General features: G+C 32.1%; 2 protein-coding genes across 3 annotated transcripts; both read right to left on the bottom strand.

The window, feature by feature from the left end:
- Positions 1-6,971: 6,971 nt before the first annotated feature.
- Positions 6,972-11,924, bottom strand: LOC131617562 (65-kDa microtubule-associated protein 3-like). Its single transcript, XM_058888832.1, has 13 exons — positions 11,734-11,924; positions 11,256-11,343; positions 10,925-11,131; positions 10,308-10,550; positions 10,005-10,214; positions 9,755-9,910; positions 9,499-9,658; positions 9,251-9,402; positions 9,069-9,156; positions 8,695-8,768; positions 8,486-8,560; positions 8,057-8,333; positions 6,972-7,744 (listed from the first exon to the last, which is right to left on the bottom strand). The coding sequence occupies exons 2-13, from the start codon at positions 11,325-11,327 to the stop codon at positions 7,227-7,229; spliced, it is 2,232 nt and encodes a 743-aa protein (XP_058744815.1). The 5' UTR covers positions 11,328-11,343; positions 11,734-11,924; the 3' UTR covers positions 6,972-7,226.
- A 9,278-nt stretch (positions 11,925-21,202) lies between these two features.
- LOC131644266 (protein YLS7-like) lies at positions 21,203-26,108 on the bottom strand. Of its 2 annotated transcripts, XM_058914721.1 has the most exons (4): positions 25,930-26,108; positions 24,967-25,689; positions 22,720-22,994; positions 21,203-22,331 (listed from the first exon to the last, which is right to left on the bottom strand). In XM_058914721.1, the coding sequence occupies exons 2-4, from the start codon at positions 25,553-25,555 to the stop codon at positions 21,537-21,539; spliced, it is 1,659 nt and encodes a 552-aa protein (XP_058770704.1). In that variant the 5' UTR covers positions 25,556-25,689; positions 25,930-26,108; the 3' UTR covers positions 21,203-21,536. The 2 variants fall into 2 exon arrangements, with proteins under 2 accessions (XP_058770704.1, XP_058770705.1); XM_058914722.1 differs by lacking the exon at positions 25,930-26,108 and having other exon boundaries at positions 24,967-25,904.
- Between the last annotated feature and the right edge of the window lie 917 nt (positions 26,109-27,025).

Here is a 27,025-nt window from a genome sequence, read left to right on the forward strand (position 1 = left end):
GAAAATTACCTGTATGACCAGGTTTGGGAGGTGGTCTCCACGTAGGAGCCACCTCCGGTGGCGCCAACACACAAACCCTAACACATATGCGCCACCTGGGGTGGCGCCATTGTGCAAATCCAACATACAAGCCACCTGGGGTGGCGCATACTTGTTGGTTCTTTTTTTTTTTGTTTTTTTTCTTGTTTATGAAGGGGACGTGGTTTGGCATAATGACAACATGGGGAGGAAGAAAAGAGGTCGACCAAACAGCACCCGGATCAGAACCGAGATGGATCATGAGAAAATGGTACGAAAGTGTGGCATATGTCGTGAAGTCGGGCACAATAAAAATACCTGTCCTAACCGTGGATCAACCTCCACCAACAATTAGTTGTATGTCATTTATATTTTGTATTTGTATTTGTACTTCTTATGTATTTCTATTTGTATTTGTATTTGGACTGTTTATGTATTTGTATTTGTATTTGTATTTGTATTTGTATTTGTATTTGTACTGCTTATGTATTTGTATTATCTCTTATTAAATCAACTAGTCATGTATTTGTCTTGTAGTGAAACTGTCTTCATGACCCATACTTTCAGACTGTATTTTGGACAGTCAAATACGCATGCTTTCGTCTAGTCCCATCAAGCCATGCATTGATTAGTGTGCCTTCATTTATCATACAAGTTAGGCGTGCTTGTAAACAGTATGCAACAGTACTCCTTTTCTACCCACTACTATTATAAATTAGGGGTTCCTAGGATTGAGTTTACACATAGAAACACAAACTCCAAACACCAAACACAAACACAAACACAATAATGTCTCGCATTAGGCTAGATGGATGTCACCGGACAACAGAGTCGCCGCCCCGGAGATCAACATGGCGTATCGAACCTGAACCGGAGTATTGCAGAAGGAACGGACATGTCATATTCTCTCCCGTCAAACCTCCCATGCCGGTTATGTTTTGGAATATCTCTTCCGTCGAGCAACTCAAGAGGACTCTCATGACTTTTTTAGAGGGGGAGTACGAATCCGGCGAACAGATAAGAAGCATCAAGAGGCTTAAAACAAGGGTTGATGCTGTGACTGGAGCAACGATAAGTTTCTGGGATAACGTGGAATGCGACATTGATTGCATTCAAATGATGCATGGACCCAATGACATTGTTTTAACCGTAGTAATTTCTTAGATGTTTTAGTTTTTTTTTTTTGGTTATTTTCAATGTACCTTTTAATGAATGAATTAATGTTTTCCATGAACGCTCGTGTTAGCTGATTCACTGATTCCCTATTTATATCATTAATCACTACCTGTCTAATTATTTATTTAATAGTTTTTTTTAATTATGTTAAAACAATTTTAAAAAAATAAAAAACAAAATAAAATAAATATGTTAAAACAAGAAAAGAAAAAAAAAAAAAGAACCAACAAGTATGTGCCACCCCAGGTGGCTTGTATGTTGGATTTGCACAATGGCGCCACCCCAGGTGGCGCATATGTGTTAGGGTTTGTGTGTTGGCGCCACCGGAGGTGGCTCCTACGTGGAGACTACCTCCCAAACCTGGTCATACAGGTAATTTTCCCAAAAACTGGTTTTTGGTGTAAATTTTTTTTTAAACATGATTATTTAATTTTTTTTTCACTAGAGACCATCATACTAATTAATTATTTTACGACCAATTGCCAATAAGAGTTATCTATGATAGTGACGTTAATATCCCTCAAGTGATTCCCTACCAAACTCTCTTACACATCTTATCTAAACTCACAGTAATTATTGTTTTTCACCTCTTCACTCTCACCCTATAACAATTTTTTAAAAAGTAGTAATACAGATTTAAAGACAGTGTTAGATGGAGTCTGGTATTTATGTTTCCATTTCAATAATTTGAGAGAATTTTTTTGGTGGTGCCTCCCAAATATGGTCATCGGGATGATTTTTTTAAATATTAGTTTTTTTTTTTTTTAAAAACTTGGTTATTAAAAAAGAATCTTCAATTTGTGAAGCACTGCATCAATAAATGTTTTCCATGTGTTTTTGCGTCTTGGGGTTCTTCCATCTATCTAAAATTAATATTTATTATAATCACTAAAAGCATTTCAGTTCCTCTTCTTAAACTTGAAACCTATGAACATTATATTCATCCGATCTCTTCATCAATGTAAATAGTGTTTTAGTTACACAAATGAGATATGGAAGAAAATCCTTGAGTGGATTAATGTGAACCATATGCTTCTGCCGTGGAATGAAGAGATGAACCGGATAAAAGGAGTATGCTGCCAAAAAAGGATAGAAAGCTAAGCCCTATATTTGAAAGCCCCACTTTTTTAGCCCCATCAAAGTCCTAATATATTAAGCCCCTATTATTGAAAATTAATTTTAGGCCCTAAAATGTTAGGCCCTCTACATAATGCATTTTTTTGGCCCCATTGAGAGGGCCCTATTTTATTCCAAAAACTTACACAGGATTCTATTTGTTCAAAGACTCCATTGTACTGTTCAACAAAGAATTGTAATTATTCCATTTGTTAAACAAAAAAGTATTTTTATTTTAAAGCATAATCCTTTGATTCTTAAATCACATTTATAGAAATAACTAATAGTCATAGAAAATAATTTAATTGGATCTATCTTTAGAAAGAATTGTTGTTTACATATACAAATTGAATCCAAATAATACATAAATTCAATTGTTTTGTCTGTGTGTGTAAAATTAGATACCATATTGCATCCTGCAAATTATATTGTCAAAGCCTATTAATTAAATTTTCTCCAAAACAAAACTAGGTATGAACAATTAATTTTCTATTTTTAAAAATAGTTTCATAAATTAATTTTCAAAAACTGTTTTAATAAAATAAAATAAAATAAAATCTGTTAGCTTTACTTTTGAAAACTGTTTAAGGATAAAAATATTAAAAAATTGTTTGAAAAAATTGTTTCCTAATTCTAAATTTTACCAATGAACATTTTTAAAAACCTAAAATCTAATATTTTAAACTTTATAGTAAAACATCTTTAATATTATTCAAAGCTACAAATTTATCAATTAGATAAAATAAGTTAATAAAGAACCTACTTAATTATTTGAGATTCTCTATTTAAATCTTTTACTATTAACACTCGATTTGGAAGTTTTCTTGTGTGCGGTGCTTAATAAATAATAGGTTGTAAATTTTGAATTCAGTTATATATATATATATATATATATATATATATATATATATATATATATATATATACTACAAAAAAGATGCTCTGCAGCGACGTGGAAAGCACGTCGCAACATGCAACATCACGTTGCAACCAAAAAACAACGACGTGGGCCAATACGTCGCAGGAGCCAAAGTGGCAACTTTGTAGCGACGTGGAGACCACGTCAGAAAGTAGCGACGTGACTCCCACGTCGCAACAGGATTACATGGGGAACAACTACCTGCACACACAGCAGGTGTGGCAGGTGTTGAGAAGTGTGTTTGTTGACCATTGTAGCGACGTGGTTTCCACGTCACTACATTAAATGTTTTTTTTTTAAATTTAATACGCAGGAGCTATTTGATTTTATATAATTAATTTATTTATATAATAAAATTAATATATAATAAAATATATAAAATAAAATCTATTTAATAAAATATATAAAATATAATTTATATAATAAAATTTATATCATAAAATTTTATAAAATAAATTCATATAATAAATTTATATAATAAATTCAATTAAATAAAACTAAAAATTTAAAACTAATATTTTAATGAATTAAAATGTATAATAAGTTACATAAAAATAAATTAAAAACAAATAAAATACAAAATGTTTTTAAGAGGCATCATCATCCGGAAAATAATTATCCGGATTAAAATCATCAGCCACTCCGTCATCCTCCGGCTCTTGAGGAGGAACATTACTGTAATTTCCACCTCGTTGCATAAACCGTCTCATCTGCTCCTCCATCTCAGCTTGTTTCTTCAGAATACCCTCTATCTGCCGCGCATGCTGCTCCTCCATATCAGACTGCTTCTTCCGCATCATCTCCAACTGGGCCTCATTTTCGCGTCTCACCAATTGCCTTATTAATTCAGTTTGTTCCTGTGTCAGATTTGGTTGACGCGATCCACCCTCTCCATCCTGAACTCTTTTAAACAAATTGCGGTCACCACGTCTATAGCTGGACGCCAGATTTCCAGCCCCAAAAAAGCAACCATTAGGCCCTTTTTCTTTAATAACCTCACACCAAATGTAGTGATCAACATCCGCGTTAAGCGGCTCCCCCTCTGCTGGCATGAATTGAGGATTATTTTCCAGAAAAATGGCAAGTCGGCTATCATATTCTTCCTGCACACATATTCAATAAAAAAAATTTAAGTTAAATATTTAAATGCATATTTAATGATACTAAATAAATATGTACATACTATAAATTAAAATATATTAAAAAGTTGCCACGTGATTTTCACGCCACAACTTATGATTTGTCACATGATTTTCACGTGGCAATTTATCAATTGCCACATGAAATTCACATCACAAATTTTGTATTAATATAAAAAAAATAAACAACGTAAACTTCACTTACAAGATACATCTTCGTGCGCTCGTCGACAATACCTCCCGATCTCCTTGTACGGGTCCTCGAAATCAGCTCAGGCATCAATGGTCTTCTCCCCAACTCCTTAGCCTAAATAATATAATTAAAAATAATTAGTAAAATATATTATGAATAAAGATGTAACTTAAAAATTTTAAAATTTTTACCAATCTTCGGGCATGCTCGGCGGTGCTAATACTTCCAACTGTGTTGACACAACCGCCCTTTTCAGATGCCCTCATCTTCTTAAAAGTTTCTGATTTAGCCCGGAATTCTGGAGTCCTCCAATATATTACAAGCTCCTGAAAAACCTCCTCGCCTATCCAGCTAGGACGGATGCCGTGAAGCTCATAATTCTCCCTTACTCGCCGCAGCATATCAGACATTCTTTTAGAGCATCTGGTATTGAAAACTTTCTGAACGACTTTTTCACTCAATGGATCCCACACACATTTCTCCTGCAATAATGTTTTGTATGACATTGAAATAAAATGTTAAGTAATTATAATGAGAATTTCATTTAAATAACCATAACTAAAAAAATAAATTAAATGCACAACTTAAATAAATAACAATACCTTAAACATTCTAAACCATTCATCTTTATTTTCGACGTCCCCATAGCTCTTAAAAGCTGATTTATACATCTGCTGAATTATATAGTTAACAATCCTAGCAGCAGTCCGACTCGGCGTAAAACTGAAACAAAAAATGAAAATGTTAGATATAAATTTATACAAAAAATGAAAATGTATACATACTATAAAAGTTTTTAAATAGGAAACTTACTTGCTTCCTTCGGGATGAATCCAAAATCTACCGTCAACGACATGAATCTCATCGGGATCATCCCTCCCACGAAGATCAGCTCCATCTATCTCATCAACTGCCTCATCAACCTCACGGACTGGTACATGTGTGGGATGTGGGGTGCGTGAGCCTCCAACCTGTGTGGGGCGTGGACTAGGAGATCGTCCAGCCTGTGTCGGACGTGGACGGGGAGATCGTCCAGCCTGTGTGGGGCGTGTACTAGGAGATCGTCCAGCATGTGTCGGACGTGTACTGCTGGATCCTCCCGTCTGCTGAAAGGATGAAGTCATCTGCATGGGATATGAAAAACCAGATCCTCCAGTATGCTGGAAGGATGAAGGCATGCCAGTATGGGCGAATGGAAAGCTGGACGGGGGCACACTAGTATGTGTGAATGGAAAGCTAGGTCCTCCCGCCTGTTGGAAGGACGAGGGCACACCAGGATGCTGGAAGGATAGCGGTACCGCTGAGTACTGGAAAATGAAAATGAAAATGAAAACTTGAGTGTATGAAAATAATTTATTAGTTATAATTTAGCGTAAAACATTACTTGAGTGTATGAAAATAATTTATTAGTTATAATTTAGTGTAAAACATTACTTGAGTGTATGAAAATAATTTATTAGTTATAATTTAGTGTAAAACATTACTTGAGTGTATGAAAATAATTTATTAGTTATAATTTAGTGTAAAATATTACATGTAGAAATTATTACCGTATTATAGAAAAAATTGTGCACCTTAATTATTAATCAATTAAAATTAGAAATAAAAAATTACCAAAGTGACATTAATGAAAACATAGTGTTTTCAACATGTTTTCATTTTTTAGATTTTTTTCAAACAAAAAACTGAAACTGGAAACAAGTTTTACAACTTTTCTATTTTTTAGTTTTTAAAACTAAAAAACAAATTTTTTTTTTTCGATTTTTTTATTTTTTTTTCATAATTATGTTTTTTTTAATTTTATTTGGGTCTTATGGCCCCCTTTTGAATTTTAGGGCCTTCTAATTTTAGGCCCTATGTATTTGAGGGCTCACTATTGTTAAACTTTTTTAGGCCCTCTTAATATTGGAGCTGGGGCCCAAATTAATTGGCCCCTTAAATTGACACCTCTAACTGAGACCCTATTAGAATTTGGCTCAGAAGAAATGATGTGGTTTTTGGACATAATACTCATACTGATATAGTTTATAGCATTCTAGACTGTATAGTTTATAGAGAATGAAGATGGCAACAAAGAAAACTTAGGAATCATTAATCACTTTTGATGTTATAGGTTATTTTGGTTGTTAGAAGGTTGGATCTTTAGATCACCTTTATGTATAAACAGCTTTTTTGATAGTAATATATTCTATTTGCTTCAAAAAATAGTGTTTTAGTTTATCATAATTAAATGCTTAAATAATATATTAATACTTAAAGCAAGTGTTGAGAAATAATGCTTTCAAGAGCTTATGTGGCAATACGGTTTACTACTCCAGCTATCAAATATAAAAAGTTTTCAATGCAAATCTATCCTGAATGGAAGTGGTAGAAGAAAAGAAAAAAACGAGATGAGTCAATTTGAAAGTAATTTGAGAAAAACTACAATAATGAAAGGCAGGTTTTCAAATAGAAATATAATTCTCCATAGTTGGATTCAATACAGCAATGACCATTTCCAGATGAAACAATTGGAAATAAAAATGAATTCAGCCTAAAATTCACATTAGTAAGTTTCCACATCCTAGTCTACATTCACTTCTCGTAATGTAATCAGGAAGCCAATTCCAATTGACTTATCCATCACACGTAACAATACTAGTAATCTCTTGGCCAACCAAAATAATCAGGCTAACATATAATAAGCGAGTCTTCTTTCCTCAAAAGAATATTCGATCTCTTGACCCGGAGTCATGTCCAATCCAAAAGGAGCTGACGAGGGAACTGGAGTTGTCATGGCCACATTCATCAAAACTGATGAAGGAGCTGGAGTCAAGGCCATATTCATAGGAACTGATACTGTTGAAGGTGTTGCAGGGATAGGAATGGGCATTGTCTTAGGAGTTCTATTCTCTGTATCAACCACAGTCATTGCCTTGCAGGGACTAGTGAAGGGCACATTGTTGAGTGGCAATACTTTCTGCAACTTCTCGCTCTGCATACTATGTTCATTTGCAGCATTCACCACATTGGCTTTTGAGGACACATTAGATGAGATGGGAGAAAAAGGTTGCCTTGTTAGAGGGGATTCCATGCCAGGAACACTAGGTTGTTTTGTTAGAGGGGATTCCGTACCATTAGCACTAGCAGCACCAAATGAATATTTTTTAACAGGAATACCAGCAATATCCAGTCCTCTTCGAGCTGCACATAGGGACAAAAAAAAGCACTCATTAGAGTTTAAGTCCATATTGTACACCAGAATGTGTCCGAGTTATATTATCGATCATATACGTGGCTATTTGTGCTATACATAGACATCAAGTAAATAGCTACTCCAGATATGTTATTTCCTCCTACAATGTACAGCCTCAACTTAAGCAAAGAGTTTGAGAGAAAGTACATAGAAAACATAAACAGATATCATGTCATCATCTCTTACTATAACTCTTATTATGCAAGAAATTTTTGGCAACAACAAAAGGTATAACCAAAAGTAGAGTTTGAACAAACTACCTGATGATAAACAGGAAATACCATCTTCTAGGTAACTTAGTTGCTCAATTTGATGCACTTTGTCAGTCTTTCTCATGGCACGTGAATTAGCAGTAGCTTTGGAATCAGGTTTTGGAGTCTGAAGCATTGCTCCTCCAAGTGAAACTCTTCTACTAGCTGCACCTCCTGTTGACATCCTAGCTCCTTTCTTTACACTCTGGGGCTTGGAAGGGCTTGGTTTAGACCCATATAGTGCCTCCTGTTCCGCTATCATTTGTCCCTGAAGCTTCTTCATATCCTGAAACAGAAAAAACAACATTATAACAAGTTTAGGAGAAATAGAAAGTACACAAAATATCTATCTCTTCCCGAAATATGGTGTACTCTTAAAGTATTGAGATTACAAGGGTTTTCAAAATCCAGTCTCAGACAATACTAGGAGGACTGTACCCGCTGCCTACGGCGTTCTTGCTCTTTCTCTTCCCGTAATATGTTGTACTCTTCAAGCATTGAGAGTAAACGAATCTAAAAAAACAAAAACAGACAGAATCATTGGAAGCTGATTTATTTGAGCAACCAACTATAAGAAAAATACTTAATAAGTAGAACATTCCAATTTTTAGTTCGAGAACTGCCAGGGACTTAGAGAGAAAACTTACACCGTCATACGTGAACTGTACACCTCTCTCCGCTTCCCATGACATAGTTTTTGAAGTCAGCACATCAACCATTGCTATATACAAAAGGAAAAAAGGACATATCACAAACATATATAAATATTGATGCAGATGGCTTGGCATAGAAATGAAGTTGCAGTGGAACAAAATGTAAAGTAAAAGGAAACCAATAAAAAAAAAAAACTATGATGGTTATTTATTCCATTCTTGCTTTTGGAACTCACAAACAAAGTTAGAATATTAAGCACTATCACTACACATTTAAATTGGCACCTTTGCTGAAACTCCACATAATTAAATGATGTATTATATCGTTGAGCCATGACACATGCATAACAATTAAGAACTATAGATACCTGGAATTTTGTTCACCAAGCCACGAGCTTTCTCAGCTCGCTTCAGAGTGAGATGAGCGCCTCTTCCAGCATTATATCGATTATCATCCTGGAAGATGAAAATAATGAACAGTGTGAGACAAGTATGATTGAAAAATGGAAGTCAAAGTGCCACGCTGAAGGAAAATACAAACACAACTAACCCTGTTGTATTCTTCAAGCCAAGACTCTTCATCACATGCTGCTAACCACTTCTCAACCTTTTCAAGTATTTCTTTTCGACCCAAAGCTTCCTCTTTAACTTGGGCAACCTGACGCTCAAACTGTTCAAGCACACAACCAGGGTCCACAGATCCTGTACAAAGAACATGCGAACTTAGAAGTGTGCAAAGGAAATAATTGCAATCATGTTCTGGATACACATTACTCATCAAAATAGATAGAATGTTACCGGATTCTATAGCTTCAACAGCATATTCGACTGCACCATCTATTTCTGGAATCAAATGAGTCTTCCGACAAACCTCCTCCAGCTCGGTTCTCTTCTTTAGTACAAGCTCCTTCATTTTGCTGGATTTTAATTCTTCTAACCTAGATACTTCAACCTCCACCTGCATGGCATTAGTATTAGTACTTCTCCATGAATTATGAACCGCATAAAATAAGGAAAGATACTCCATATTATACTCGAGTAACATTTAACTCACACAATTGATGAAATCCGCAGATAAGGTGTTTGGTTCAGTTATTTCATGTTCTGCAGCAGCTATATTACAAGTAACATTCTGAAAATTTTGTTGCTCCTCAATAGGTGTATCCATCAGGTTCCAGAGCTCCAACATTGTTGTTGCAAGATCTTGGAGCTGCCAAACACACCATTTACAACTATCAAGCAGAGGAAAGAACAGAAAATTCAAAATATAAAGTGGCAGAATTTATTATTAAATCTTTGTTTACCTTCTGCATTCTCTGTAGTTTAATTTCCCGTAGTTGTTGTATTGCAACAGCCAATTGCTGGATGGTGTCATTACTTACACTCTTGGGTCCTTCTAAGTCTCCTAAACTGGGATGAATTCCAAGGACTGTCTGCTTAAAGTCAAAACCAAGCACTAAACAAAGAGACTCTAAAGTACACAGGTGCTCCTGAACCGTCTTTAAGCGAGAACTCTGCATGAAAAGAACAAACAACCATTATTAGTAATTGGTAATAGTGATAAAGACCAAGATGACAAATTATCATTAAGAAGTAAATTAATTGACCTTTTCACTTTGAAGTGCATTTAGTTGTCTGTGCAATTCTTCAAGTTTTCTCGTAGACAAATCAGTTTCATCTACAATGGAAGGAATATCTTTGGGGCCAAAAATCTCAATTGAGAGGCTTTGAATCTGCTCTTGAACTTCTATAAATTGATTTCTACGCTCAGCCTTCTGCTTTTTCATCTCTTCCAACTGTGGAAGAATTCGTGCGTGCTCTTCTTTTAGGCTTCCGGCATTTTGATCAGACTGGGCAAAAGTGAAAGGGGACATAGTAACAATCATATTAGTAGTCTAACTTAAGCATAAAAAAGATACCCAAGAAAACAGAAAACTATGCATTAGCAAGGCTAATGTCTCCTTGTATAATATAGGGTCCAAACATTCACCATGTAAATGTGAAAGAATGAAATGACTTATCCTTTGGTCTATTAGTGAGCCATCCCTCCCGAGATTGTGAAAGTTGTTGTGTTCAAATAGGGTAGCAATCCCTTCAGGGTGCTTTTTTAAATGCTGATCTTACCACATCAAATTATTTTCAAATCTAGCTCTTCTTTGGAGCGACAAACACACCCAGACTAAGACAAAAAAGAGCAAATAATGCGGTTATTAAAACAGCCAACCTGTCTGATATGCACCGGACGCTCTCCCATTGCTGAACAGATGGCTGCAAGTTCAGCCTCACAATCCGCAATTGCCTGTCTCAGTTGAGCTCTAGACCGATTCGCCTGATCTACTTTCCTTCTATAAACTTCAAGACACTCTTGTTCAAGCTCAAACAACATTCTATCTCTGTCAGGCTCAGCCTCCCCAACTTCATCCCATATTATCTAATAAACAATTCAAAACAAACAATAATAAATTCTCAAAAGCTTAACAATCATTTTCGGTCATAGATTATCACTTTTTTTTTGCATAAAAAATAACTGCATTGCATCAAAATTCAACGCATACCTGAAGTTCATACAGAAGCGATCCACAAGTTGTCTCAGCTTGCGAAATAGGATCATTCTGAGGATTAGACATTTCGAATCACTCGTATCTGCCAGACACATTCTCTTCAAAATTCAGATTTATATAAACTAGCTACAAATATATCTAATTCAACTTGAAATTTACTTTTCATGAAGTCCGAAACAAAATTATAAAAAATAATTAAAAAAATAATTTGAAATTGTTAGGGTTTCAAAAGTAAAATCTGAATTCAAACGTTACTCGAATTTGAAAAAAAAAACGGGGGAAATAATTACGAGAATGATTATAGATCTTAGCTGGAAGTAGCTTGAGGATTTGAAATTCCAGGGAGGGAAAATGGAAGGTTGGTAAAAAAGGAATAGAAATGAAATTAAAGTGTGTGAGTCAGGAAGAGAAATGAAAATTCGAAAATTAGGGATATAGATGAGAAAAGTGAAGTGAGTAGTAGAACACTGACCTGAACGACGGAGTACGACGGAGATCGGAGAATTGCTTTAGGGTTAGATTCCGGTGTTCTCGAGTTGAGTTTTGCAGAGAAAATGAGATTGAGGTTTTGAAGTTTGAAGTTTGAAATGATGTGAGAGAGAGATAGAAAGAATGTAGCCGTTTTAATTTTAATTTTATTTATTTTAGGGAAGGGAAAATGCGTGACCGTTGAGGTTTGAAGAAGCGCTCAACGTGAATTTGATTTGGAAATTTGGATTTATTTATTGTTGTATTATTATTATTATTAATTTTTAGTTAATTAAATAAATTGTGTACGGACAGATCTATTGTGGGGTTCAGATTCGTAAAAGAAAAGTGATAATGATGAGATAGTTAAAAATTGAAACGAATTTTTCAAATTTCAAATTTATAAGAGAGAGACATATATATAGTTGTTTGGATGGTATAGTAACGTAACCAAACGTGTGGTGATATCTCATAGGGTCCAGATTTTCATCAAAGTAAACGTATACAAGATTTTTTTTGAAAAATACCAATATGATTTTATGACCATAATTAAGCACATTTCACAAAATTGGAAATGTTGTTACCCTCGGTAAAAATGAAATATTTTAGCTAATATTTTTTTTTTAGTAAGCTAACATGTTAATTTGTACCTTAAAATAACATCTTAAAATATACTCAAAAATAAAATGTTAAAACAACAAGATTTAGCAATTTCAAGAAATTGAATATGTAATTTTCAAGACAATATTTTTATATTTGATTTTTTAACATTTGCCCTTATGATTAGTCAAAATTCCCTAAACTTAAAAATGGTTAGAAAAATACAATATAATCCAATATAAAATAATTAAATATTTTTCTATTATATAAAGTTTAATGGATGTTATCAGAGTGTTTTTTTTTTTACACAAACAAACTTAATTCATATAATTTTTCAAACAAAATTCAATACAAGGAGGGATCATATGTTATCAGAGTGTTAAACTATTTGAAAAGTAGTCGAATTTAACAATTTGACATAATCCAAATGAGGTGGAGCAATTCGACGATGAACCGCATAACTCAAATGAAGTCGATGAAGAATCACATGATGTTGAAGAAAGTGAGGAAACTATTGATGACAACCTGTTGGAAAGAGACATGTAAAAAAGAGTTATGAAGCCACCTCATAGACTTGGTTTTGCAGATCTCATATCGTTTGCTTTAATCTATGCTAGTGAGGTACTTGATGAAGAACCTAGAGATTACAAGGAAGTCGCGAGGATTCAAAACAAGACAGAATTGGCTCCTAGTGAAACCTATGAGTGCCATAAACCTATGTATGTGTTTATCCTGAAATTTGGTAAACAAACGCTAATCTTCCAAAACAAATGTTTTTAGGTTACTCACAAAATCGACTAGACTGATCCTAGGACATGTGCTTTATTTCAAATAATATTCTTCGAAATTAAGAACACTTCGACAATATTCATAATGTTGTTTGTATTAATCTGAGTTAATCTTGAAATAACTTCACAAAACTTGTAAGGAAATGCAGTAAAAGCAATTGAAAGTAAATTGCAAGAAATGAATAAATTTTGGAAACGTAAATTGAAAACTGAATAAAGATGGTGTTTTACACATACATTTCTCAAGGACTCTTTCTTAATACGCAAATACTTTGAGTTTATGTGAGAATTTCTACATATGAATGAACACACAGATTCCTAACATTAAGACTCCTATATATAATAAATCGAAATAACCGTCTCTAACGACATTTCTCCCTGAACATGACACATTTCGCTCGACAAGCCTTTCTTTCACCCTGAAGCTCCATGTGTCTTCTGTTGAAAAATGGATAAGGATGAAATTCAGTTATTCCTTTATTCAAATTCAAATCTCCTTCGAATGCCATATGTTATTACATCGAACCCTTTTAATACTTAGAAAATATTTCTAAGTCTCATCCAACATATCCTCCTTGTGCAGAGGTGGCTTCTACTGGATTTCTTCAACTAAACTTTCCTCGTCGAAAGGCTTACAATATCTCTAAAGATATTTTCTCCTCCTTATTAATATAACCAGCGTCGAAAACTTTAGCTAACAGTATGCTATGTATTTATGTTGGGATCCTAAATGACTATAAGTATTTATGTCACTTGGTTGCATATAGAAAAAAGTTTTGAAAGACAACTTGAGCTATATTGTGACATAAGTCAGTCGGATAACGTTTCAATAACAGTTTTATAAAGTTCATTGACTTATAAGTTATTGTTGTTAAAGGATAGAACATATGAAGAGAAACTTTATGCTAGTTGACTTACTAATAAAAAATTTGACAACTAAGGTCTTTAATATGGTTGTCGTCGCTAATGATGTCTTATATTAGTGGGAGTTTTTCTTCTTTTATGTTGTATTTTTGTGTTTGATACATAAATAAATTTTGTTATGATTTTCTGCTGAAATAAAGTTAACAGGGTTATTATTGTTATAACTATTTATGTATAATTTATGTAAGTATTAAATTTGCAAACTTAAGTTTGATCTCAATAAAGACTTTAGTTGGACCAGTTGGAAATAGGCATGATTCAGATATCACATTACATAAAATTTTCATGTCACTCATCCATATCGATCTATGTCATCAAGTACATTGATGTGGTGGTCGTCAGGATTCTGTCATGTTATACGTCAATGGCAACAGCCGCGGTGGTCTCATTATTGATGTATGAGGTGGATCAGGTTGTAAAGTTAAAATCTAAAGATAAATAGCATTAGGATGCGCGCCTAAAAATTGTGATATAATTATTGTAAATGTATTGCCCAAGTGGGAGATTGCTGAAATATTTTGTAATTAAATATTATTTGATTATTATATTCTGATAATTATTATATGGGCATATATATTTTAATTGTATTAGCTATTTATCAAAATTAAGAGCCTTAATTGATGAAGTGATCAAATAAATTTAAAAGGCTAATTAGATTTATATTCAGTAGTTAATTAATTAATTAATTAATTGGATATGAGCTCAAATATGAGTGGATATCAGGATGGTCTATTTCAGAATAATGGGAGCCCTAATTGGCCATCACCCTATGTATAGACTATGCTCCCCAATATACCGTACACAGGCAGTATTACCTCTTCTCCCTATCCGAAGATTATTCAAGGCATTATGAGTCATCAGGTGTTCGTTGTTTGTCTTCTAACTTTCAGGATTACCGCCAACAATTTTTTTTTCAATAGATCCTGGTATTCCTACAATCTCTTCTCTTTATACTAACATGTCGTAGATCATGTAATTATATACATGTTCGTTTTATCTATTTTATTTTGCATTAAAGTATATGACATAATATGTAGAACATGTATATGTGATTAATTTTTATTGATTTAATTTACAACAGTTTATAAATAGACTGATTCTCTCACTTGTTAGAGAGAGTGTTGGTTGTTGTTATTCACTTGTAATCTTTTGCCTTAATTGAGAAAGTGAATAAAAAACGGTTATAACCAATTATACTTCTTCTTCTTCTTCTTCTTCTCTATTCTCTCTTTTTTGTGAAACTGAAACGTTTCTCGGTTAACCAATAAACTCTCTCTTTCTCACAGAATTACATCGTTATTGATATCGTTTATTACAACATGTACACTAATGAATTTTAAAAGAGAGGTTTGTTACATGCATAAATCTTGATTTTCTTGCATCCATCTAACAAATACCTCATTCTTGAGAATATAAACAAGATTATTAGCGTTGAAGTGCTTTAACCTTCAAAGGAGCAAATTTGTACAATTAGGTCAAAAATCATATGGTTTATGGGCTTTGTGGTTTGGCAAATTAAAGTTCACCTTGCATTAAAGATGGAAAATGTTTCAATTATTATCCCAAAAAATTTCAAAATTCAACTATAGTTAATCCCTATATATAGAAGAAGAGGTGATGAACACAGACAGGGCCGTCTCAAACTATTTAGAGGCCCTGTTCTAATATAAAAAATAGGCCTCTAATAAAAACACGTTTTTTTTTTTAAATATCAATTTTTATATATATACTACAAATTATAAATGTCACTAAAAAATACAATTAATAGTTATATGTTGCTTAGTGAAAAACGTAGAAATTCAATTAAACTTTTATTTTGAATTTATCGTTTAACTTTAAAGATAAAAGAAAAAATATATAATAATTAGAGTATGTATTATTAGAGATTAAAACAAGTCCCACAATGATCAATACAGTAGATTTTAGTTTCATTTTAAAAAGGATAAAAAAAAATTAATTTAAGGTTCACAAATGTTGAGAACTCCCACATCGGTTGTTTGTGAAATTGGAAAAATGAGATATGTTATAAATACCAATGCACATTGTCATATTTATCCCATATGAGAAATGATTATTTTCCTTAAAGAGGAATCTCAATAAATGCATTAATGATGATTCGTTTCCTTTTCCAAAATAAGCTTTTTAAGAAATTTAATACTGAGTTGGACTGGGTTGAGAAAAATGAGGCCCCTCAAATCATGAGGCCCTGTGCTAAAGATCAGTTTGCACTGGTTTATCACCGGCCCTGAACACAGAATTGAAAAAATAGAATCATCCTTCATGAGGGTTAAGTAGTGCCTCACAAAACAAGTTTATTTGTTGAAGTATGAAGCACACATCAAGTTTAGAGAGATAAGTTCTTCCCTCTCTCTAAACTTTGGGTTTCCCATGTTCCCCTCTTTTGATGGGTGTCATTTCCCCTCTTCTAGGGGCTCCTCCTCCTTCATGGAAGCTATTCACCACCATTATGGTGGTCATCTCCTCTTCAATGGAGGTTCCTCCCCCATTGTAAGTTTTCCCTCCTCTCTTTTCATTCATTTGAAACCCTCACTCATGTTAGATCCATACATGCTTCTTCCTCCAACCTCCATCAAGCTCATCCTCCTCTCCACCATCAACCATCAATCGTTTGCAACTCCAAAATCACCTCCACCAACCAATGGCCTAGAGTGGTATCGACATGGAAAACGACCTCCACCGGAGCCTCCGCCACCGAAAGATAAGGAAACCCGGATTTTATGTGTGTGTTTTCATGTAATAGTTTATTTTATTGTACTTGTTTTGTTGTGGGTTCTATTTTGTCTTGTTTGGTTTGTCTTGTTGGGTGTGTTGTTATTAGGCTTAGGTTGTTTTAAGTTTGTACTCAAGGTATTTGATGAAATGCCTCAAAGAAGCTTGGACGAAGGATATGTATTTTGGAGTAAGAATCTTACTAGGGATGTGGCAAATCAAACTTCTCTTTTCAATCAACAATTGTTTTATTCACAAGTTGTGAGATTAATCAATATTGTGAACTTGAATAATCGATTTGAGCGTGATAAAGCTAGTGTCAAAGCTAAAGATATGATCCGTAATTGGATAGATTTAAAGATTGGAGTTCCAAAACTCACATGTCTCTTGCGGAAGAACTTTGCTTGGTTGATTGGATTAAAGTTTTGGTGTGATACCTTCCTTTTGGTTTCTATCCTCTCAAAGCTTCTTAATGTCCATAGCTTGTTAGTCTTAATTATTAGTGATGTTGTCAATGTGTGGATGAGAAATGCCCTAACACATTTTCTTTCTCTATGTTTGTACTCTCTTTTTTATCTAATGAATGAGATTGTTTTCTATAAAAAAAATAATAATAATAAGGACACATCAACATGCAATGATGCCTCACAACCTAAGTTTATATACAGAATGTAAATGAAAAATAATCAATGTTTACCCATTTCACCCTGCCAAATATTCCTCTTTTTTGATGTCTTTTATCAAATGATAAATTATAATTTTGAACTACCAACTTACTAAATTTGATCTTTCATCTGACTTGAGTTAATGTCTTAAAATGTCAGATCATTTATAGTTGCATCTAAACAAGATAAATAAATCAGGATATTCAACTCATCCACAAATTATCATAACATCTTAATAGTTTTGTATCATTTATCTTGCTCTACTAACAAAAGTTGAAGGCAAAACAATTCTCTTTTAGAGTCTTTTTAAAATGTGTATTTTAAATAATAGTAACCATAATCCTTTTAAAAAATAATACTTCCTCCGTTTTAAAATGAACTAGATTGTCCACCCGTACTCCGCACGGATATATTAGAAATAAAATTATATTATTTTATAATAATTCATATTAAATTTTTATATTTGCATATAAAATTAGTTTATAGTCCATTTAGCTTATGTTTGAAATTATACTTTTAATTTTTTAGTTAGAAACAACAATATCTATTATGGTTGCATTTATATATTAAAACATTAAGAGTATAAAAATATTACTACTTGAACTATAATAAGTTTAACATTTAATTTATAATTTATATTAATTTTATTACAAATGAATATAATTGTAATAATCGTAATATCGTAGAAATAAAAAATTAGAATTAAAATAAATGTATTTATGTCAACAACAATCGCATCGTATATTTATAGTTAATATACTAAAAATATCAAATTTGAGAAAAAAATAATTTTCACTACTGTAGTGAAAAATATGTAGCTATTAAAATTTCAAAAGCACAATTATGAAAATACATTCTAGTAAATCACGTTATTCTATATATAAAACATTTACATGTAATAAATCTATATAATACACAAATGGTTGAATATGCAAGTATTGATTTTATTTTATTAATTAGATCATATAGTATTGATTAAATAAATATTTTATTTATTAGCACTATTATTAATTTTATTATATTAATTAGATCATATAACTTTTATTAAATGAATATTTTATTTATTAGCATTATTATCAAATTTCGAATACCATTAATTAGAATAAAAAAAGGCAAATTTGACGATTTTGCTTTGAAACAATAATCCACTTTACTATATTAAAAATAAAAGGACAATCAACTTTACTATATTGAAAATAAAATGACAATCAACTTTACTATATTGAAAATAAAATGACAATCAACTTTACTATATTGAAAATAACAGGACAAATCAATTGCACAACATGCTTGCAAATCCCAATTGTTCTGATTATTCTCATTTTGGTTCGACTCCTCCACTCTCTCCAATGTGGCTGTCATTCCTCACAGAAAAAAATGAAAATGAAAATTCATCAAAACCAAAACAATAACAAACAAACAACATCAATAACCACATATCATCATCATACTTACTTATCATTGTATAATTTATATATTCTCCTATCTTCCGAGCATTCAAATCAAGTAAAAATTTGCATTTGAAGCCCTTAACACATTGACCCAATTTAAAAAACTCACATAATATAGACTTGGGATCAACCCGTAACAAAATTCAGCTACATTAGTTTCCAGCACCACTAAATAACACAAACTTGTTAAGAAAAGAGCATGAAAAAGATAGAGGAAGAATAAAAGAAAGATGATGGTGAGAATATGAATTTTGGTGGAAACCCTAGCAAAGTGATCTGGAAATCCTATTTGCACTTTTTTCTCTTATCGAAATTGAAGAGATCCAATGAAGTTGATAAGCAGACAGATTTGAATCCAAATATATAGGTGGGAGTGAGAAGAAGAAAAAAGTCTATGTAGATCTGCAAATGAAGTTATTAGATTTACGGTTATTTATGGGATATGTGATAAGTAACGGTTGTAGGAACCGTTTTTTTGCATATGAAAGATAAACTATTTTGTAACCGCTGAAGAATGAGAAGGATGCACAAAATGTGAAATTATCGTAGAAGTTTGAAGAAGAAATATCACGTTGGGTATTTTACCCATTAATAAAAAATAGTAACCGAAAAAAACAGAAATAAAATATTGCATTAAAATAGTAATTTATGGCACCTTTAATGAATAGTTAAAGAGATGAAAAAAAACTAAAAAATAAAAAGTTGTGGGTGGTTATGAAATAGAAAAGATATATATATATATATATATATATATATATAAATAAATAAATAAATATATATATATATATATATATATATATATATATATATATATATATATATAAAATTTATACCAAAATATATTATTACTATTAGAATATAGGAATATAAATAAAATATAATGATAATTTTTTTAATATAAATTTATATTTTGAAATTAAACAGTGAATGCATCAATTAAAATTAAATTTTATTATATCAATTGTAAAATGTAACCGAGTTTTAAGTAATAATATCTTCATAACTGTTATTATAATTTATTAGATATCATTAATAATTGAAATATAAATGTAAATATTTTTATAAGGCTTAATATTTCAATTTATAATTGGAATTGGGATATAAATAGAAAAATAATAATAACAATAATAGTAATAATATTAAAAAATATTTATTAATATTTTTTAATATTTCTTATGATATATCAAAAAAATTATTTGATTAACTAATTTTCAAAAACAGTTTAAATTTTTTAAAAAATTAGTAATTTGAACTTTAAAAATTATCATACTAACTTATAAAAATAAAAAATATATTTTATTGAATACCATGATTAAAATTTGAATTATATAAAATTAAATATATAATTTAGCCCCAGAATAAAATTGAGACAAATTCAATTTTTATAATAATTTACACCAAAATATATTATTACTATTAAAATTAGATAAATATTAAATTAAAAATAAATTTGTTAATTTAAATTTTAAAAATTATTGTTCTTATTTATATTAATGAATTTTTTTAAAATTATATTTCATCATTTAATTTTGAGTTATATAAAATTAAATATATGATGTAGTCACTAATTAACAATTTATATAAAAATATGAATAAAGTTTTAAATAGTTTTATTCTTACTTGATTTCTTTAAATTTTGGTTGGGTAGTAATTATTAATATTTTTTTTTTGTTTTTTATTTTTATATTATCATAATTGTAGTATACTAGTCATAGTTAAAGTGATTATAAAATGGATTTTATTAAATAATTTTTATTTTTTGAATTAAAATAAAAAGAATGAAGAGTTTTATTTTTTATTTTTAATTATAAGTGAATTGGATTAGGAATGAGTTTTGTTTTGTTTTTAATTTATAATTGAAATTGATAATTAACATATTAGAGTTTTTTGTCCAAAGTTACTAAACTTACTATGAAGATGACATGTCAGCATTTGATTACTATGAAGGTGACATGTCAACATTAGGGTTAGGATTGTGTTCAAGGTTGTCATCATGACAACCTTGAATTTATATTAAGTAGATGATATTTAATGTTTTTGCATATAGATTAAAAAATACAATAATATTATCAATAAAACATTGCACTTTTATTAAATTAACATTATTAATGTGTTAGAAATAATGTACTGAGTAATAATTAAATGACACAATTAAAAAAATAACAATCATTTTATATTTAAAAATGAAAAATATCATTCATTTTGAAACAAATATTTTTTTTTCCTAAAACAACACAAAGTAAGATAGTAATGTTTTAATACCTGAACTTGCTAATGAACACATTTGATAAACTAGCAGCTTACCATCCTGATCCTTCAAAATAAATAATTTCTCTCTCTATAACATATATTAATTATTATTCTGTGAAAAAAAAGATACAAGCCGTCCCTATTTTTACCTCTCTCTAAAGTCTACACAAGTCAACCTCATGAATCCAGAAGCACAACATGCTATATAGTAAAAGACAATTCAACTTCCCTTAACTACAAACACCTCCTATCTATTATGTAAAATAAAATAGAGAGGGTGTCATTTGAACAGAATCAGAGGTGTCTGCAATTGCAACCTCCAAGCGAATGCGGGGCGGTAAAGGGATGTTTGCGCTATTTAAGCATATCTTGTGAGAGGTGCGCATCGCATGAGGCACTTCAACCTTCGTATTCTCTTTTGATGATTTCCAACACCAGTTCATTCCAGGTATCAACAGGACCTGGCATGCACCAATGCAAGCAATCCTGTGGTGGCGGCCTTCCGTCTGGGCCACGTTTTGTGATCTTATTTGGGTCGGGGCTCCTGTAAGGCCCGGGATGACCATCATGTCGGTATTGAAACATTTGAGTTATGTCCATTAATTTCATCTTTGATGTATTTGTAGTACCCTTTTTCCCAGCATTGTTAAAACCTGTAACCTGTTGCCTGTACATCGTGTTCGTGAACCCGTTCTCTACTAGTTCACCGAGTGGAATAGGCTTAACCTTCCCAGTGCATGATCCACCGGTGTTCCAGGCTCCACCCTCATAATGATCAGGCGAATAGGACCTCACAATTGTTAGACCTTTGTAAGTTGGATGTGTAGCAAGAGCGGTAAGAATTGTTTCGACAGATATACCAAATGCTTGAATATTGTTGACCTTCATTTGCTTAGATTTGTCTGGCCACCACAACTGTCCTCCCACTATCTCATTGTTCAAGATGTACACAGACTTCTTAGCAAACCAATGACCGGAAGAAAGGACGACCACGTCAAAGTTTGGGATATGTTCCATTAACTTCACATCAGGGGCATCAAGATGGAGCTTATCCACACCAGCTGGAGCATAATTAAATGGTTCGGATGTTACTTTGACGAGCCATGAGGACCATATCCTGACTATCATTACAGATGCGGACCTAAAATAATATCGTTGCATATTACGATTTCCCCGATTCTTCGGTACCTCTACCTGAAAGTACCATATTTTAATAAAATAAGCATCCATAATAACAAGAGTTAATCAATTTATTCAGATGAAGCCAAACCAGACTACCATAAAACCTAAACAGCTTGATAGCATTATCACGTTGAAGTCTTTCTTCCACGAAATCATTAATATAATAATTTATTGCCAAACAAATTGAACTGTATATGGTTCAGATATGAAAATCTCATATATCGTACCTAGTATCATTCAAAGTCAACATACCTAAATTCCGGCTTTATTTCTAGAGAACTCATTATCACAAATGATAGGCAGCAACAATGACGATAGTAATACCGTTAATATTTCTGTAATCTTGAAATCATTTAATTTCCAATGCAAAAATAGTTCAATAAGGAATCAAAGAAATAACCTGCCACAGAATACACAGCATTGACTCCATCTGGTTTCGAGCTACTGAATCTCCAATGAAAGCCAAGGTCTTTCCTCTCATGAGCTCCAAAAATTTCCGAGGATCAAATCGTGGGATGTCACACTGAGAGGGTTTCCATCGCCAATTCTCATAATCCTTGTCAGGCCTCCCATTGCCCTGGCAATTTTGCATCTGTGTCAATACAGGGCATGTATTGTTTGTGTATAGTGGTCCCAGTGGATCATGTACCCAATTCCCATGGTACAGATCACAGCCTGCACAACAGAATGGAAATCCAATTAAAAAAACTCATACCGTGTAATTCCAATTAATAAACATCATCATGTCAATACTCCTCTTGTCATGTTGATTATAGATCGCCAAACTCAATGGTACAATCTATCCCAGAAGACAAGAACAAAAGTAATGTTTTGATCCTTTTTGAAAAAAAAAAATCACCTATAACTTAGAAACTTAACAGACACACCAAAATTCCAGTAGATCTTCCTTTCATTTTCCCTAAACAAATTAGTCCCTAAGTTTATGGAGAAGTTAAAGTTGATTAACATGTTCAACAATTTAGTTTACTCGCCCAACCCAGAAAACCACAATAATAAGTGGTCACAGGGTATTCAAGTCAGCGGGAAAAGGAACATAAACTGGCGAAGGTTGAAAATGTTTTATTTATTGACCTGGATAGATCAAAGGCAAATTTGGAACAAGAAACTTATAAATTTTTTCACACAGAGAAGACAGTCATTTTCACGGAAACTCCTTTTAAGCAACCATGAATAGCACACTAAAAGGAAAGCCACAAATGTATTAAACATAACAAGTTATAACTGTAGATACAAACTGCACCATTGCAAGAGTTTTGGCCTTCTTTGTTTTCTTCAAAATCTATAAAACAGGCCATATAAAATGACTTCAATTTGAAAGGATACATCCAAGTCACTAAAATGTCATTGAATCCTATGAATCTAAGACAACGAAAGTCTGAATAAGGAGTGTTAAGACTCTCACATCGGACAATATATGGCATGAGCATATGTTTATAAGTAGGGTGTATCTGGTGGGCATCGGTCACACTGGCGTGGTTGTTTGTGGGAAAAAGGTCTCTGGGAGGGTCAAATGAGAATGGACAGTTAAACGGGCTTGGATAGTAGTGAATGACATGACAATAAGAGAGAGAAGTAGTGAATGACACGAATATCCACCCAAAATAGAACTATATAATGTAACAACAAAAAAGGTAAAAAATTGTGGATGGAACTAAATGACAAATCTCTGGGGCTAGCACGAGCAAGAGTCAAATTTTGCATCTGACGCACTTGACCGTGAGCTTGCATAATCACCTTGTGTGGAAAAAAATGAAGTTCTAATGGATGATAGCTTAACTACAAACCAGTACAGTAATATCATTGACAGTTTTCTCCATAATACAATGATATAGACAATACTTAGTGATCTGAGGCATCGTAACATGCATTCCAACTCAACATATCAGATTTATGCTGACATTAACATGCAAAAGAAGTTCTAATAATTTTCACAAACCACTTAATTAATCCAATTGAGAACTAAACAGAGACCAGAGTAAAAGAGAGGTTACTTGACAATTGTACTAAAATCAAGCTAAAGTGGTGGATGCATGGAATCTCATTCCAAGCCCTCATTCCTGTACTAAGAAATATATATGGACAACATCACTTTTTCTATATTATTGTCTACTGTAATATATTTCTTTCTCTTTCAACCCAAATCCTTTAAAAGTATGAAGCAGAAGCAGTACATATGTATGCATGTGTTAAAGACTAAATCACTAAATGAATCTCTCCCTCAGTGGTTTTTGCTACTACAATATTAACAAGACAAATAGCTAAAAGGGTGTTTTAAGTTGATCAAAATTTTAAGTTAGATAAAAATATCCTTTGTGAAGAGAAAATTTGGGGGCTGAATTATCTAATTTTCTTTGCCAATTCCAGTAATGTTTTGAATAATACACTTTGATCCTCTTGATTTTCCTATCTTCCAATCACTTCAGTTTTTCTAGGTTTCAATCCAAACAAGTAATGAGTTAAAATGAGACTATTTTATGTCACACAATGGGTTTCCAAAAGAGAGTGAAGTAAAGAAAAGCATAGAATTTTATGCTATTCTTGATTACATAAAACAAAAACGGTAAATACCAGACACAAGGATGCATTTAAAACAAGCTAGTGCAGGTGAAAAAATTGCAACTGTAACCTGAATTAACTGAACCAGCATCAGATGCTTTATCAGGCTTCTCAACTGATTCTGGAACAGCTGTTGATGTGGAATTATCAGAAGTCACAGAAGCCTCATTTGATGTCGTAAATACCGCACTGGACTGATTGACTGAAACCTTAGAAGCGGGTTCCTCAGATCTAACACTACCTGTCAAATTAGAAGCATCGGTACCTACTTCTACCGGAATAGTCACACTTGAAGCCGAACCAGCTTGCGAATTTGTTTGAGCAGGCAATCTAGTATTGGCCGCATCTAAACTATTGCCAGATGTTTCATTCACACCCTCCTTCTCCGGAAGTTTCACAAAACTCGACTTACTATCATCTACTCGCGAGTTCGAACTAGCATCAATTTGTTTATCAACAGAAGCATCATTTACGGACAAATCTAACTTCTCGGAACTACCTATACCGTAAAAATACCCATGAACATGAGCACCAATTGGGGACGAAACAAGAACAAACGAAGCATAAATCAAGAAAATCGCGAGTGCTCCTACTAAAACAACAATCCAAGAAAGTGGCCTTGGATGGTAAGACATTCTGGGAGAAGTATCAAAACTCATGACATTCAATCAACCATAGAAAAACATCCAATATCCAATATAAAAAATTCAAGCATAAATCATAGTAATTTTCAGTGATGAAAATCACATAGTAGTTCCCGAAATGATGGATCAACGACCGAGATCAACGAAACCTGTTACATCGAATAATAAGATAGAAGTAATCAATAGAATGCAATAAATTCGGAGTAATAAAGTGAAATAAGAGAACACTTGTCTTAATAACGCATTAAGTTGGAAAATTCGTTAATTACAAAGAATCAGAATTGAATAATCGAAACAAGGATAATAATTAGGAAAACCCAGTGTGAGATGAAAATGAATGGAAAACGAAACTGGATCAGGGAATGAATGAATGAATGAAAAGAAGAAACCTTTGGAGTGTGTTGTAATGAGATGCGGGATTTGGATTGGAAGAAAGAAGAGTAATAAATTGTTTGATTGGGATGCTTGTCGGTTCTGCAACGAATGAAGCGTGGCGTGATGGGAGAGAGATTGTGTTAATGTGAAGAAGAAGCTCACATCACATTCACGAGTTTGCTACTTCTTTTTTTTTTAGAAAAATAAAATAAAATTTTTTCTATGTGTTTGGTGGTCAAATAAATGTTGGAGTAATCAATTTTTTATTTGTTCTTTTACAAGTATTGCATTAATGGAAACTGGCATGCTTCTAACTAATTTCATTATGAATTTAATTATTTTAATTTTGTTTTTTTAATGATTAAACACGTTCATTTTAAAACTAGATAAATATATTTATATATGATAAGGGAGTGTTTGCTTAAAAATTATATTTATTATTTGCTCCGTCTTAAAATAAGGGTGTGTTTGTTTCATGGCTTAAGATTATATTCTTTGGAATATTATTCCTAAGATTGTTATTTCCTGGAATATTGTTCCAACCTATGCGTTTGGTAGAAATTTAAATTCCTAGGCATAATAATAAAATTTGTTTAATTTTAAATTATAAAAAAATAAAAATAATAATAATTATGAGTGATAGTTGGAAGTTAGAGTTAGTTTAACTTATTCTCATGGAATATTTTATTCCCATCCTTTATGTCTTGGAATAAGAATTGAAAAACTATGTGTAAATAATATTTTTTGGAATAAAAAATTCCTTGGAATAATTTTTTAAAACTTCAATCAAACATGGGAATGTAATAATTTTGGTAACATTGAAACAAACACACCCTAAGTGTCATAGTTGACACTTTTAAACAGATTAAAAAAATGTAATAAATGAAAGAGAGAATGACAACTTTACCAAATTATCCTTATTTTTTATTGGTGTATTCTAATCATCATTAATGTAATGTGAGAGAAATAGTAAATGAAGAGTATTAATTAGAGGGTACAATTGAAAGATAAAAATTAAAATTGTATTGGTAATTAAAAGTGACAATTATTTTGGGATAAATAATTTTTAATAAATATGACATTTATTTTGGGACAGAGGGAGTATTATAA

The sequence above is a fragment of the Vicia villosa genome, linkage group LG1, assembly GCF_029867415.1.
Source record: "Vicia villosa cultivar HV-30 ecotype Madison, WI linkage group LG1, Vvil1.0, whole genome shotgun sequence".
Classification (NCBI taxonomy): domain Eukaryota; kingdom Viridiplantae; phylum Streptophyta; class Magnoliopsida; order Fabales; family Fabaceae; genus Vicia; species Vicia villosa.

Excerpts from the sequence above, each read along its gene's own strand:
- LOC131617562 (XM_058888832.1), bottom strand. The coding sequence starts at position 11,327 with ATGTCTAATCCTCAGAATGATCCTATTTCGCAAGCTGAGACAACTTGT. Across the intron at positions 9,911-10,004 it reads AACTACAGAGAATGCAGAAG|CTCCAAGATCTTGCAACAAC; the intron begins GTAAACAAAGAT and ends TGTGTTTGGCAG. Across the intron at positions 8,334-8,485 it reads AAGAACGCCGTAGGCAGCGG|GATATGAAGAAGCTTCAGGG; the intron begins GTACAGTCCTCC and ends TTTCTGTTTCAG.
- LOC131644266 (XM_058914721.1), bottom strand. The coding sequence starts at position 25,555 with ATGAGTTTTGATACTTCTCCCAGAATGTCTTACCATCCAAGGCCACTT. Across the intron at positions 22,995-24,966 it reads TGCTGGTTCAGTTAATTCAG|GCTGTGATCTGTACCATGGG; the intron begins GTTACAGTTGCA and ends TCTGTTGTGCAG. Across the intron at positions 22,332-22,719 it reads TGCTGTGTATTCTGTGGCAG|GTAGAGGTACCGAAGAATCG; the intron begins GTTATTTCTTTG and ends TGGTACTTTCAG.